At 31.8% G+C, this 15,243-nt stretch overlaps 3 protein-coding genes across 3 annotated transcripts; 1 reads left to right on the top strand and 2 right to left on the bottom strand.

Moving 5' to 3' along the window:
• LOC109361686 lies at nt 200-2,722 on the bottom strand. Its single transcript, XM_019607206.1, has 3 exons — nt 2,496-2,722; nt 2,134-2,337; nt 200-649 (listed from the first exon to the last, which is right to left on the bottom strand). Exons 1-3 carry the CDS (start codon nt 2,520-2,522, stop codon nt 386-388), a joined length of 495 nt encoding a protein of 164 aa, XP_019462751.1. The 5' UTR covers nt 2,523-2,722; the 3' UTR covers nt 200-385.
• Nucleotides 4,506-7,028, top strand: LOC109361865 (IAA-alanine resistance protein 1-like). Its single transcript, XM_019607396.1, has 6 exons — nt 4,506-4,517; nt 4,656-4,880; nt 4,958-5,065; nt 5,790-5,891; nt 6,394-6,438; nt 6,516-7,028. The coding sequence occupies exons 1-6, from the start codon at nt 4,506-4,508 to the stop codon at nt 6,669-6,671; spliced, it is 648 nt and encodes a 215-aa protein (XP_019462941.1). The 3' UTR covers nt 6,672-7,028.
• Nucleotides 7,596-10,117, bottom strand: LOC109361685. Its single transcript, XM_019607205.1, has 3 exons — nt 9,892-10,117; nt 9,530-9,733; nt 7,596-8,045 (listed from the first exon to the last, which is right to left on the bottom strand). Exons 1-3 carry the CDS (start codon nt 9,916-9,918, stop codon nt 7,782-7,784), a joined length of 495 nt encoding a protein of 164 aa, XP_019462750.1. The 5' UTR covers nt 9,919-10,117; the 3' UTR covers nt 7,596-7,781.

Here is a 15,243-nt window from a genome sequence, read left to right as displayed (position 1 = left end):
TAACATGTGTTGATTATTATAAATTATATATTTTTATTGGAGATTTGTAACACAAGCACATCAAGAACATAATCCAAGTTTTGTCCAATTTTCTAAACCTTCAAATCTAAGTTTTCTCCAATTTTTAGGCCTTCATTAGTATTTTTCTTCCAGCATGCTTCTGTATGGTGAATTGTGTAATATGCACATTTGAAAACTATAAAGTATAATGATGTCTGAAATTAATAGAAAACACAAGTTACATATTTAACAATATATGATGAAATACTTGGGGTTCTTGGTGCACCTATGCTTTTAGTCTTTCTCCATTGAAGCTAACCCAACTCTTTTAATCAAAATGGTACTCCTCATTACATAGAATGTTGTGATAGAATTCATTCCCTTGTTAAGACTCAAACTTGTCCAACTCCTGAAGCATTTTAAAGATGGTCATATTCTTTGCTGGTATGGGAGGGAGAGATGGCATTCTCATTAATGGAGTCATCACAAGGTCTCCTCCATTTGTGAGTGTGTGATGCCGCTTCCTTACTCCTCGAGCTGGCGGCTCTGTGCCCGTGGTGGCGGTTCTTTCTTTATCCTCCATGGCTCCAGAGGCTTCTACTCTTTTCCTTAAGCTTTCAGCATACCTGTTTTCATGCATTCCTCCATCCTGCAAAAATCATGCATCATATGGAAGATATATGTAGTCTTATCTTTGCAAAAAAAAGTTGTTTCTGGATTATAAATCCATAACAAAATGCCGAGGAACCATGACGAATGATGTCGCCCATCTCATATACATCTTTTATTGGCGCATATCGGCTGAAGAGAGACTTCTCTTGCCGGCTTATTCATGGATCCTGCTACGTCAACAAGTTCAGGCATGGGCTCCGTGAATCAGCCGCCAGAGGGAATGCCTGTTCCTCCCGCTAATCCTGTCGCTCCCGGGGAAGCGGATATTCGACCTGTCGTAGCCTGAATAATTTCTAGAAAATAAATTTGAAGTTACCGGCATCTATGACCTTTGGTAGTTGTTGTGAATCAACAAAATGACTCGGATTAAAATGTGGGAATATACAAATAACCAAAATAAATTTGTAGTATGTTAATTGGTGGGCTGAGATGGGAAATATATCAGTGCTTTACTTTTTGAAATGTCTTATGTTACTAATGACTCAATTATTAATCAATTGATACAATTAACAAATAACTAACTGGTGCAAGTCTTATGAGATTTCAAACATCAATGAACTCATCATTATCCGGTGTATGATGGAAGGCTAGCATTTGAGGTGCAGAAATAACATAAGACATCACTTATTTTGCTTTTGTTCAAAGCAATTAATCTAGTGTTGATCTAGTAGTGTAAGGTTCCGTTAGATCACAGGATGATTAAAAAGGTTAAGTGTTTGATTCTTGAGAGCGATACTTGTTGAGAGGGACAATCACACACATTGGAAGAGATTAATTCTTTATCCAAAAAAGGGTGAGGGATACCAGTGGTAGTACAAAAAAAAGCAAACAATCTATATGGTGATGTTCATTTCGGATACAGTACCCTATTCTATAGTATCCTATTCATTCCAAGGTTTCAATCCTATTCTTCCTGATTTTCTGTGCTGTACAGTATCCTAAAAGGTCACCCTCCACACCACTAATTCAAAAGCTAGACATAGAAGCTGGAAACCCTACTAGTGATTTCTCAGATGGAGTTAAAGAGTAGTGAAAAATATAAGATTTGGCAGACCAATTTTTTTTATCTGTGATATTTCAAATTCTGAGGCACCCTATAAAAGCATAATTACTGAAGAATATATAAAAAAATTATGATTCTGACGCTTAGCAATAGCAAGTAGTGAAACACACCAATATGTTCACAAAACTACAATGAAAATGCTGAAATGGGCATATCAATAAGGAAACAACCTTAAAAACTATATGATTGACATAAAGTGAACATTTAGAAAACGAAAAAAATAAATATCCCCAAACAATATAAGAATTTTTTTTATACATATCATTTATCATTCATATTCAACTATCATACACTCATAAATGTAACTAATACACTGATGCATTCTTTGGCTAAGCTATGCAAATGAAAGCTTGTTTTAAGATAATTAGAAAATAAATGAATTAATAGCATATGCTTACATTGATAAGTGAAGATTCAGGCATTGGACATTTAACTGGACGATCTTCATCTGGTGGCTCCATAGGGTGTTCAACTGGCCAGAAATCAGTGTTTTTCTCAACACCAACATGATTATGATGATGATGATGCATTTCCATGATTATACTCCCTTGTTGTGTTTCACTAGTCTCATCTATTAACTGAAACTCACTCTCTTTTTCTTCCTATAAAAATAGAAGTTGGTACATCTCTTATAAAGAGTAAGGGACACTAGCACTATATGCTGCTGCTATATAATTAATGAAGTTTCATAACTCACTGAAATTGAAGAAGGAAAAAGCAATGCATAAAAAACAGACAAAACAGGTTTAAGAGGACTTACAGAATGATCCTGGCATGAAAATCCCATGAGTATATAAGCTCATGCCAAGGGATTTAGCTGAGAAAATGTTGGTTTGTCTCTTGTGTGTAATGGTTTGTTTGTGTCTTTGAGAAGAGAAAGAGAAAGAGAGAAAGATATGTAAAGAGAAAGAGAGCATAAAAAGGAGGAGTAGAGCAGGGTGAAGAAGGAAGGTGACAATGTGGGATCACCCTATACAGTGAAAGTGGAAGAAAAAGAATAATTTTACATTAAAAAATGGATGATCAATATAGATGTATACAACCTTACTCACATTACTATAGCGATATCATTTTACATTCTTTTAGAAACTATATCATATGACATATATAAATTATCAAGTTATAAAACTGTGATATAAATTGTATGACAATAGGTCCCATAACTCAATATCGTGCATTCTGAAAATTCAAATTATTTAAATTCCATTAAATAAGATATGATATATAGTTATGACATACATTGTGTGTGATAACTGATGTGAGATTAAAAATACATTTATGTTTTACAAGGAAAATGATATTTTCACATTATGTACACACAGTTTTCACCCTCTGGGCTAGAAGGATAAATATATTCAGATTATTGTGGTATATACTTTAGAGGACAAAGTATATTTAATTATGAGAAAAAGATATATACCTTATAGTTTAAGAGTTTTATATATTATTTAAACATCATTCATCATTTAGATTTAACCATTATTAATTGTTTAAGAAAAATAATGCAAATGAATTGTGATGATAAACTCATTTATGTGTACAGAAATGACACAATAATTTAAAAAAGAATGATGTGATAAATTGTATCTTATGAAACATTTAGAGGAGAAAAGATTCCCATTGGAATTTTGCTAGTACTTTTAAAATTTTAACCTTTAGCTTTGTTTATTTTATCTGGGTCCTTGTCCCTTTGGCGAATCATGGCCATGGCTTTTATCCTGCTTTGCTGCTTTTTAAGAAGGTGTAGCAGTGTAGTTTCGTTGAAAATATTAGCATCATCTCTCTCTCTATCCTATACAATGCACTTTTCTACTTTTCTTGGATTTTGCAGGACAGGGAAATGGCCAATACATTTTGTGCTTGCTGCTAAGTTACCTTAAAAAAGCCTTAGAAAATGAGTTGTGGCGAAAGAGAAAGTAGACCAATGAATTTAGCCTTCATTCTTTTCAAGTAGACATTCGTTAATATCGATGTAATATTAGTAAAGTAAGGCAATATCTCTTGATCTAAAACTTTGAGAGATATAATAATATTTAATTACAATTTGTAACTTAAATTGAGTTAGTTAATGATAAAATTTTCACTTATTTCCTTTCCAATATTAATCACTGTGTATAATATTCATCTTTTATCTTTCTACCTAATTTTGTTTGGTTGTTTATATTCTTGAAAATGATATATAATTATTTATGCTACCTCAATAATAATAGTTAAGATAATATGAATAATTCGATAAAATAAGATATGATTAACAACGTATGGTTGATAGTTTTTCAAACTTGAATGACTAACAACACCAAGACTAGAATTAAATTATAAATAAATATTTAATTTATATGAGGGTGAGCATCGACACAACAGTAAGGAGCAGCCTAATGACGTGAAGTTCACAGGTTCAGTTCCTAGGAATAGCTTCCCTGCTTCCATGGGTAAGGCTGCATACATTTGCTCTCTCAGGCCCCACTGGGTGGGAGGAGCCTCATGCAATGGGTTGCCATTTTCTAGTCACATCTGTCTTAAATATCAATTATATCTAATGTTTTTAAAATTCTCATGACAATTAATAAACATATTTTGATATTAAAATATTAAGAGGTTGTGCAAAATATTTAATGTTTCTTTGTCAATCTCAAAGGTGACATGCACAATTATCAAGTTTATGCTGCACACATTAAATATGCAAGGAATTCAATGTGTCTATATGGGCTAAAAATGAGTTTAAGACTTATTTGTGTTTTTTGAACTTGTATATTGTTTCAAATGTAAAATTATGGCGATCAGAGTTGATCCCTAATTTTGATTATCATATAATATATAGGGGGGGGGAGGCGGTTCCTGCTTGCCCTCTCTGAATTTATAATACTGTATTGGATTGCATCTCCTTATTTGTAGTACAATATTAGAGGCAAAACCTGAATAGCTTATTTTGCTTGGATGGATTATTGAAAGTGATGAGAAGTTTTTATCTAATGTATCATATATCCTTGTATTACAGAGAACTGGTAGCAATAAGACCAAAGGTGATAATCTGGATGCTAGTGCTGTAAATAGCTCCAAAGATAATATTGAATCCTCAAATGTTACAGAACCAGCTAGATCGTCAAGTCTTGTGTTTGGTTATCTCAATCTTTTCTCTGATGGAGTTGTAAGTTATATTGTCCTTTTGACTTATTGGTTGAATTGAAGCTCCCTGTATTCATGCAAAATTTGTTAATATTGCAGCATAATTTCACCGATGGAATAGCATTAGGTAGTGCATTTTTGCTTTATGGATCTGTTGGCGGGTGGTCTAGAACTCTATTTTTGCTCGCACATGAGCTTCCTCAAGAGGTTCAAGTTCATCCTTATTCTATCACGCATTATATTTTGCCTATTTGCAGAACATTTATTGCAGTATCCCACATAACGTAAATTGTAACAGATAATTTCCTAAATGCCTTGAAAATTCTGTATGTTTAATTTGACGATGTGTAGCAAATGTCTGTTTATATCCCTAAATTTGATATCGTTATTGTTTGTTTATTTCTGTTATTGCTTAATGTATTAAGCTAAACATAAAATGCTTAGATTTTTTATGAAAAAATTAGCACTAATCTGTTAGATATTTACAAAACTTTGGCGTCAAAATAGCCAAAACACATCATTCATCTAAGGACGCTAATGTGGTCTTCAAAATAATGTTACTATATTCTTGACACTGGCATTCATACGGGAGAATAAAACCTCGTGCTCAATACTGTACGGACTTCATCTAGTGACTTTTATCCGAATATATTATACCTATAATTCTTGTCACACCATCTGGTGAGTTATTTGAATATATATTTCTCGATATATTATATCTCATTGTCATGGCCACAAGAAATAGTCGTTATGGTCTAGCTTTTGTACTTTATTTCTTCAGAGCTGTTACATAACTTGAACCGACTAGCCTCCTTATTGCCTGTTCACTCTTGTTCTTATGCTAAGTCAATCTTCAACTTTTTCTGCATCAACTTCCATGTCGTGTCTTTCATACCAGAAGTTTTATGATATTTGTTTCTTTCTCATACAGGTCGGTGATTTTGGAATTCTAATAAGATCTGGTTTCAGCATACCAAAAGCTCTGTTCTTCAACTTTCTTTCAGCGCTTGTGGCACTTGCAGGAACTGCACTGGTTAGTTGTTCAATTGAGTGATCTGTTTAGTGGATCCACAAGATGATACACACATTTAAACAAAACTTGAAATGTTGATATTAACAATACTGTGATCACATTTTTATTTTTATTTTTGTAGTTAAGACATTATGGATTAGATAATGATTAGATTACCGAATTAATAATGTAACTGGAAGAGCTTAATTAAGTAATGAGTATAGGAGAAAGAAAAGGGTAATCAACCTTTAGTTATTCATATTAAATCTATTTTTTCGTACTAAAATTAAAATGAGATAAAGAAGAAACAAGAGACTCCTTATATCTAGGTCTATTATGATTAAATTTGGACGATTGTAAGTATCACATTTATGCTCATGTCTATGTCCTCCTTCCCATGAACAACAGACTGGTGGCTTTCCCGTCTTTCGCCTCTTTCGATTTGCTGCCCTTCGTTATCATTATTATCATGTCCAAGAGTCAATGTATAATGAAATAATAACTCATTGTTTTTTGGTGCCAGGCTCTGCTCTTGGGTAAAGATCCTGGACAGTCATCTCTAATAGAGGTAAGCAATGCTCCATAACAAATCTGTTAGTTGAGTTTTAAGTTGATTTTAGCAATGACATGTTTCTCTTTGAACAGGGATTTACCGCAGGTGGGTTTATATACATCGCAATTGCGGGAGTGCTTGCAGAAATGAATAACAATGGGAAAACAACACTGAGAAGTACGGCCGCTCATATAATCTCGCTGACAATGGGCATGGCTGTTGCCCTTGGTATTTCCCTTGTAGAGTGAATGAAATGTGGTATTTATTTCCCTTTTAGGATAATGAAATGTGGTATTTCACTTATAGAATGAATGAAATGTACTCCTTTTGAACTTCCATATCTTCATTCTTGATGTGCCAAACTGCCAATTATTTCATAAAAAGCATGCAGCCTGAGTGGAATCATGTCAATAATGTGCTTTCTGCTAAATGGTGGACCCAGAAAAGCATGTAAGGAAACTTGAACAAAATGATAGATCAAACAGAATGGGCAGGTTTAAACTTGCAATGACTACCTTACTCCCTAACATAGCAAACTTTGTATAGTGGTCAAAATGCTTTCTTCATTCTGATGCAAGTGAGATGAAAACACTGATTGTGTCTGATTCTTTGTTTTTTAGTTTTTGTTTTGTTATTTGTTTTCATTTCAAATTTCCAATGGAAATTGAGCCGGCACGCTTGCATTTGACAAAGGATCTATAGTAGTATAGATATTTAATACATTTTGATGGGAAGTGGGTTCTGATTTTGAATTTTCAGTCAAAGCATTTAGCTTAGAATCGATTTTTTGGAGAGGAATAAAGGAAACAAGAAAGAATGCTTGGAAATCCTTTCCCAATAGTATTTTCATAGTTCTTTTAAGTCTTTCTTTTGCTTTAGATACACAAATTTTTAGGATAAAAGTCTCTTAGTAATTGAGTCTAACTTTCCAATAAGAATACGTAACATGTCTGATGGTTTATAAATAAAAATATAACATGTGTTGATTATTATAAATTATATATTTTTATTGGAGATTTGTAACACAAGCACATCAAGAACATAATCCAAGTTTTGTCCAATTTTCTAAACCTTCAAATCTAAGTTTTCTCCAATTTTTAGGCCTTCATTAGTATTTTTCTTCCAGCATGCTTCTGTATGGTGAATTGTGTAATATGCACATTTGAAAACTATAAAGTATAATGATGTCTGAAATTAATAGAAAACACAAGTTACATATTTAACAATATATGATGAAATACTTGGGGTTCTTGGTGCACCTATGCTTTTAGTCTTTCTCCATTGAAGCTAACCCAACTCTTTTAATCAAAATGGTACTCCTCATTACATAGAATGTTGTGATAGAATTCATTCCCTTGTTAAGACTCAAACTTGTCCAACTCCTGAAGCATTTTAAAGATGGTCATATTCTTTGCTGGTATGGGAGGGAGAGATGGCATTCTCATTAATGGAGTCATCACAAGGTCTCCTCCATTTGTGAGTGTGTGATGCCGCTTCCTTACTCCTCGAGCTGGCGGCTCTGTGCCCGTGGTGGCGGTTCTTTCTTTATCCTCCATGGCTCCAGAGGCTTCTACTCTTTTCCTTAAGCTTTCAGCATACCTGTTTTCATGCATTCCTCCATCCTGCAAAAATCATGCATCATATGGAAGATATATGTAGTCTTATCTTTGCAAAAAAAAGTTGTTTCTGGATTATAAATCCATAACAAAATGCCGAGGAACCATGACGAATGATGTCGCCCATCTCATATACATCTTTTATTGGCGCATATCGGCTGAAGAGAGACTTCTCTTGCCGGCTTATTCATGGATCCTGCTACGTCAACAAGTTCAGGCATGGGCTCCGTGAATCAGCCGCCAGAGGGAATGCCTGTTCCTCCCGCTAATCCTGTCGCTCCCGGGGAAGCGGATATTCGACCTGTCGTAGCCTGAATAATTTCTAGAAAATAAATTTGAAGTTACCGGCATCTATGACCTTTGGTAGTTGTTGTGAATCAACAAAATGACTCGGATTAAAATGTGGGAATATACAAATAACCAAAATAAATTTGTAGTATGTTAATTGGTGGGCTGAGATGGGAAATATATCAGTGCTTTACTTTTTGAAATGTCTTATGTTACTAATGACTCAATTATTAATCAATTGATACAATTAACAAATAACTAACTGGTGCAAGTCTTATGAGATTTCAAACATCAATGAACTCATCATTATCCGGTGTATGATGGAAGGCTAGCATTTGAGGTGCAGAAATAACATAAGACATCACTTATTTTGCTTTTGTTCAAAGCAATTAATCTAGTGTTGATCTAGTAGTGTAAGGTTCCGTTAGATCACAGGATGATTAAAAAGGTTAAGTGTTTGATTCTTGAGAGCGATACTTGTTGAGAGGGACAATCACACACATTGGAAGAGATTAATTCTTTATCCAAAAAAGGGTGAGGGATACCAGTGGTAGTACAAAAAAAAGCAAACAATCTATATGGTGATGTTCATTTCGGATACAGTACCCTATTCTATAGTATCCTATTCATTCCAAGGTTTCAATCCTATTCTTCCTGATTTTCTGTGCTGTACAGTATCCTAAAAGGTCACCCTCCACACCACTAATTCAAAAGCTAGACATAGAAGCTGGAAACCCTACTAGTGATTTCTCAGATGGAGTTAAAGAGTAGTGAAAAATATAAGATTTGGCAGACCAATTTTTTTTATCTGTGATATTTCAAATTCTGAGGCACCCTATAAAAGCATAATTACTGAAGAATATATAAAAAAATTATGATTCTGACGCTTAGCAATAGCAAGTAGTGAAACACACCAATATGTTCACAAAACTACAATGAAAATGCTGAAATGGGCATATCAATAAGGAAACAACCTTAAAAACTATATGATTGACATAAAGTGAACATTTAGAAAACGAAAAAAATAAATATCCCCAAACAATATAAGAATTTTTTTTATACATATCATTTATCATTCATATTCAACTATCATACACTCATAAATGTAACTAATACACTGATGCATTCTTTGGCTAAGCTATGCAAATGAAAGCTTGTTTTAAGATAATTAGAAAATAAATGAATTAATAGCATATGCTTACATTGATAAGTGAAGATTCAGGCATTGGACATTTAACTGGACGATCTTCATCTGGTGGCTCCATAGGGTGTTCAACTGGCCAGAAATCAGTGTTTTTCTCAACACCAACATGATTATGATGATGATGATGCATTTCCATGATTATACTCCCTTGTTGTGTTTCACTAGTCTCATCTATTAACTGAAACTCACTCTCTTTTTCTTCCTATAAAAATAGAAGTTGGTACATCTCTTATAAAGAGTAAGGGACACTAGCACTATATGCTGCTGCTATATAATTAATGAAGTTTCATAACTCACTGAAATTGAAGAAGGAAAAAGCAATGCATAAAAAACAGACAAAACAGGTTTAAGAGGACTTACAGAATGATCCTGGCATGAAAATCCCATGAGTATATAAGCTCATGCCAAGGGATTTAGCTGAGAAAATGTTGGTTTGTCTCTTGTGTGTAATGGTTTGTTTGTGTCTTTGAGAAGAGAAAGAGAAAGAGAGAAAGATATGTAAAGAGAAAGAGAGCATAAAAAGGAGGAGTAGAGCAGGGTGAAGAAGGAAGGTGACAATGTGGGATCACCCTATACAGTGAAAGTGGAAGAAAAAGAATAATTTTACATTAAAAAATGGATGATCAATATAGATGTATACAACCTTACTCACATTACTATAGCGATATCATTTTACATTCTTTTAGAAACTATATCATATGACATATATAAATTATCAAGTTATAAAACTGTGATATAAATTGTATGACAATAGGTCCCATAACTCAATATCGTGCATTCTGAAAATTCAAATTATTTAAATTCCATTAAATAAGATATGATATATAGTTATGACATACATTGTGTGTGATAACTGATGTGAGATTAAAAATACATTTATGTTTTACAAGGAAAATGATATTTTCACATTATGTACACACAGTTTTCACCCTCTGGGCTAGAAGGATAAATATATTCAGATTATTGTGGTATATACTTTAGAGGACAAAGTATATTTAATTATGAGAAAAAGATATATACCTTATAGTTTAAGAGTTTTATATATTATTTAAACATCATTCATCATTTAGATTTAACCATTATTAATTGTTTAAGAAAAATAATGCAAATGAATTGTGATGATAAACTCATTTATGTGTACAGAAATGACACAATAATTTAAAAAAGAATGATGTGATAAATTGTATCTTATGAAACATTTAGAGGAGAAAAGATTCCCATTGGAATTTTGCTAGTACTTTTAAAATTTTAACCTTTAGCTTTGTTTATTTTATCTGGGTCCTTGTCCCTTTGGCGAATCATGGCCATGGCTTTTATCCTGCTTTGCTGCTTTTTAAGAAGGTGTAGCAGTGTAGTTTCGTTGAAAATATTAGCATCATCTCTCTCTCTATCCTATACAATGCACTTTTCTACTTTTCTTGGATTTTGCAGGACAGGGAAATGGCCAATACATTTTGTGCTTGCTGCTAAGTTACCTTAAAAAAGCCTTAGAAAATGAGTTGTGGCGAAAGAGAAAGTAGACCAATGAATTTAGCCTTCATTCTTTTCAAGTAGACATTCGTTAATATCGATGTAATATTAGTAAAGTAAGGCAATATCTCTTGATCTAAAACTTTGAGAGATATAATAATATTTAATTACAATTTGTAACTTAAATTGAGTTAGTTAATGATAAAATTTTCACTTATTTCCTTTCCAATATTAATCACTGTGTATAATATTCATCTTTTATCTTTCTACCTAATTTTGTTTGGTTGTTTATATTCTTGAAAATGATATATAATTATTTATGCTACCTCAATAATAATAGTTAAGATAATATGAATAATTCGATAAAATAAGATATGATTAACAACGTATGGTTGATAGTTTTTCAAACTTGAATGACTAACAACACCAAGACTAGAATGTTGAAATTGACATCTCAAACTAATCTTTTCTTGCTCATTAAAATCGATAACATATAATTGTTGGACAAAAATACATATATTATCGATATTAAATGAATTCTTAGAATATATATTATCAATAGATACATAATCTATCAATAAGTGGTGTAAGGCCCTACTGGATCCTCAAGGTCAATGGTTCGATTCTCGAGAGTGACACTTGTTGGAATGAACAATCATGAATTTCGAAAGAAATTAGTTGTTTACTCAGAAGGTATGAGATATCATTGATAGTAACAAAAAAATACATACATAATCTCTTTCATTATGTGTAAAGTGGTTTCGAACTCAAATGAAATCATATTATTATAAACAACATTATCATTTACACATGTAAAAGAATTAGATCAGTTATGTATAATTTTTAGAAAGACACACAAGTTAGAATTATCAAACTACAAGTTAAAGAAATATGTGAGCTTCAATGAGTATCTTTATAAAAATGTCGTTTGGGCTTAGGTAAATGGAGTGTATGTATTGTTCCAAAAAAATGTATTACTCTATATGTTATTTGTTATGATTGACTAAAAAAATATTTTATAATTTAAAAGTTTAATAATTAAGTATTTTTCAAATAGCGCATAGATTAACACATTTTGTAGGACAAAAAAATATGTTCTAGTATGTAAAATTTCAGGGGTAGCAACCCCCACCTGCCCCTATAATCATCCGCCACTGGACAATATCACACGTAGTAGATGTAAGGTATTTTAGTTATTCTAATATTTATCTATTGTTAATGTAGAGATTTATATATAATTATTATATCATTTATCATACCATTCAGTTGAGTTACCTCGTTTAAAGAGTTCAGTAATAATTAAATATATATAATAAATAATATAATGATAATATATAAAATTCATTAACCGAAAATATACGTATCTTTCTCATTTTCAATACCATAGAGCTACACCTACATATTTGCATACAACAAACACTTAAATTTGTTCATAGGTACGCATATGAAAATCATAGAAAATTGTGAAGGACGTATCCTTTTGTATTATGTTCTTCTTGTAGCATGTTATGTAAGTTGCTGTTGTTGTTCTCATTACATTGCTCTTTATTCTGATATCGAGGATAAAGGTTCAACTGGTAGGGAAGTCTTACTGCTAACTTTTTTTCTTCATATATTATAATTATTCATTTTAGAATGATTTTTTTTACATTCAAATGTTAAAAAAGTGACTCATTTTATTTTTTGTTATATTTTCTTTCTATAAGCACTTACAATTAATTCACACGTATATCAAAAATTATGTAAAATTGGTTGTAACTTTTAAATATAACCAAAAAATGTATTAACATTTCCAGATTTACTTTTTGGTTGATGATTTCAAAAAAATGAAAGAATTATTGAAATAATAAATATATTATGTAATTATAAAAGATAAGTAATGAACTAATATCTGTCAGATGACTGATCATTCTAACAAATATCTCTATTAAAATTTAAATGTGTATCATTTTGATCTTTCTAAGATCTAATAAGATTTCAGGTCCCTTACTAATTATTATTTAAATATTATAAAACAATAAGACAAAGAAGGGCCTTCTAAATCAATCTTATTATTATGGAGAGACGTGTAATTATTATTCACCTCTGTCCTTTAATTCTTAAAAAGAATGTTTACAGTGTGACGTATGAATAACATTTTACGAGAAAACATGTTCTTCAATGTCTGGCTCCTTTATGTTGGTCTGCATGTTATTATTTTAATTTTGAAAAAAAGATCCATACACTAAAAGTATATAAGTTTGATACATTATTATTGTATTATTTAATGTTTATATTTAATTATTATTAATTTTTAAAAATTAGTCTAAATAAATAACAAATAATGTAATAATTATGTATGAATCTTTACCTTAATAATTTTATAATTATCACGCTCTTTAAGTTTTGTTTGGAATTTACTGTTGATTGATAGCATTTCTTGTCACTCAAACCAAAGATGTCATCCTACTGGTTGAGAGCGTCATGCCATATCTTATCACACTGTTTTATAGTACTAGGATTCAACCATTTCAAAAACTTATTCAGATTTTTATTGATGTTAAATGATGAGCTGGAAAAGAGAAAAGCTGAAACCATTGAATTCTATCATGGCTTTCTTAAGCTCGACTTGTGGTTGTGGATTTTGAGCAAAATTAAGATAAAACCTGTAGTGAATTTTCAATGCTAGCTTTTGAACAAAAAAAAGTGTTATGATAGTGGATATTTGATATCAATAGGTTAAAGTAGAATCACACTAAATGGATTTGGATATTATATTTCAACTCAATATTAATTTATTAGATTTGCGGGTCCAATCCCTTATATATTTTATTTTAATCATTTTTTCTCAATGTGAAATTCATTTTATTCGCATTTATTCCTAACAATATTTGTAGCCAACCTTAACTAAATTAGGAGAGACAATATGAGTGTTGAACAAAAAACGGGTTATTAAAGTTAGACAATTTTAAGAAGTCATGATTCACATTCCTTTACTCTACCGTTTAACTAAATAAATTAATTCAAGAATATAATGATATAATAATAATATCTAAACCTTAATTTTATTATATGAGGTCGACTATATAGATTAACAACATCATAATATTCAATAGTACAATAATAATCAAAATTTTATTAGACAAAACCTAGGTGAATATTTAGATTGGCCAGATTGATAGATTAGTCCAAAAAGTAGGAACATGAGGATACCAAGCCCCACTTATGTCTATGATCAAACAACAGGGCAACACAAAGGGGGGCCTTGGCTGCAGAAAAGTTCATGACACATATATTGATCTTTTCCAAAGCCCACATGTTATGCCACTTTGGGGCCATTTGAAAACCCCAAAGGAGGAGCAGATCATTGTATTATGTCCATATCCACACACCCAAGAATTTACAATGCAAGGGCCATTAGTTGATCTTCACCCTAACTGAAGGGACCACCCAAAATGTAAAAACCTACTACTGAAATTTGGACTTTAGATAAATAAATGATGAGATCCCATATCTCCAACGGTGTCTCATTCACTATCTCAAACCAATTATATATTAACACGTGGATAAAATAAAAAATTTAAAAGCAAAAGTAGTAAAATAAAACACTCTGATTGGCTTGGGACATGAAATGAGATATTATTTAGGACATGTAATCTCCTTCCAAAATAAATAGGAGGATTAAAACCTAAGTGAACTTGGTGATACAAAGACAATTTATTTAACCGGGGTCCTCAATGGAATAACCTATGAATTTAGGGGAGCTAAATAAAGGGTTGAAAAACCAAAATGCTCATAAGCTAAAAGTTAAAGGACCAACAATATTTGGCCAAGAATTTATTAATATCTTTTCAATTTGTTTGCAAGTTGGTTTCTAGAGGATAATAGAAGGAAGAGAAATGTTTGTGAGTCATAAAATACACTTGTGATATTGGCTCTGAAGTTTTCTATTTCATTTCCCTCTACAACTCAACTCGAAAATATATCCTTAAGACTAGTTCACTAAGCCTATATCATGCAATTGAAGATATTTGGTTCAAGATAGATGTGGTTGTTGTTACACCTCTTTTCCCGTGGTGTGTTAAGGCCAATATCTCTTTTGATCTTAATCATATGTAAAATGAAATTAATGGTGATATGAGAATATCTCTCATGATTATAATCATAATTCCTCTCCTGTACAAAAGGAAATAATTGATTTTAAGGAGAATATCACTTGTTCTCTATACATGGTGTTATAGTCCTTTCCCGATAGTTAGGCCT

This window comes from Lupinus angustifolius, chromosome LG12 (assembly GCF_001865875.1).
Source record: "Lupinus angustifolius cultivar Tanjil chromosome LG12, LupAngTanjil_v1.0, whole genome shotgun sequence".
Classification (NCBI taxonomy): Eukaryota; Viridiplantae; Streptophyta; class Magnoliopsida; order Fabales; family Fabaceae; genus Lupinus; species Lupinus angustifolius.
The sequence above is the reverse complement of the archived record's forward strand: the minus strand, read 5'-3'. Positions and strand labels throughout refer to the sequence as shown.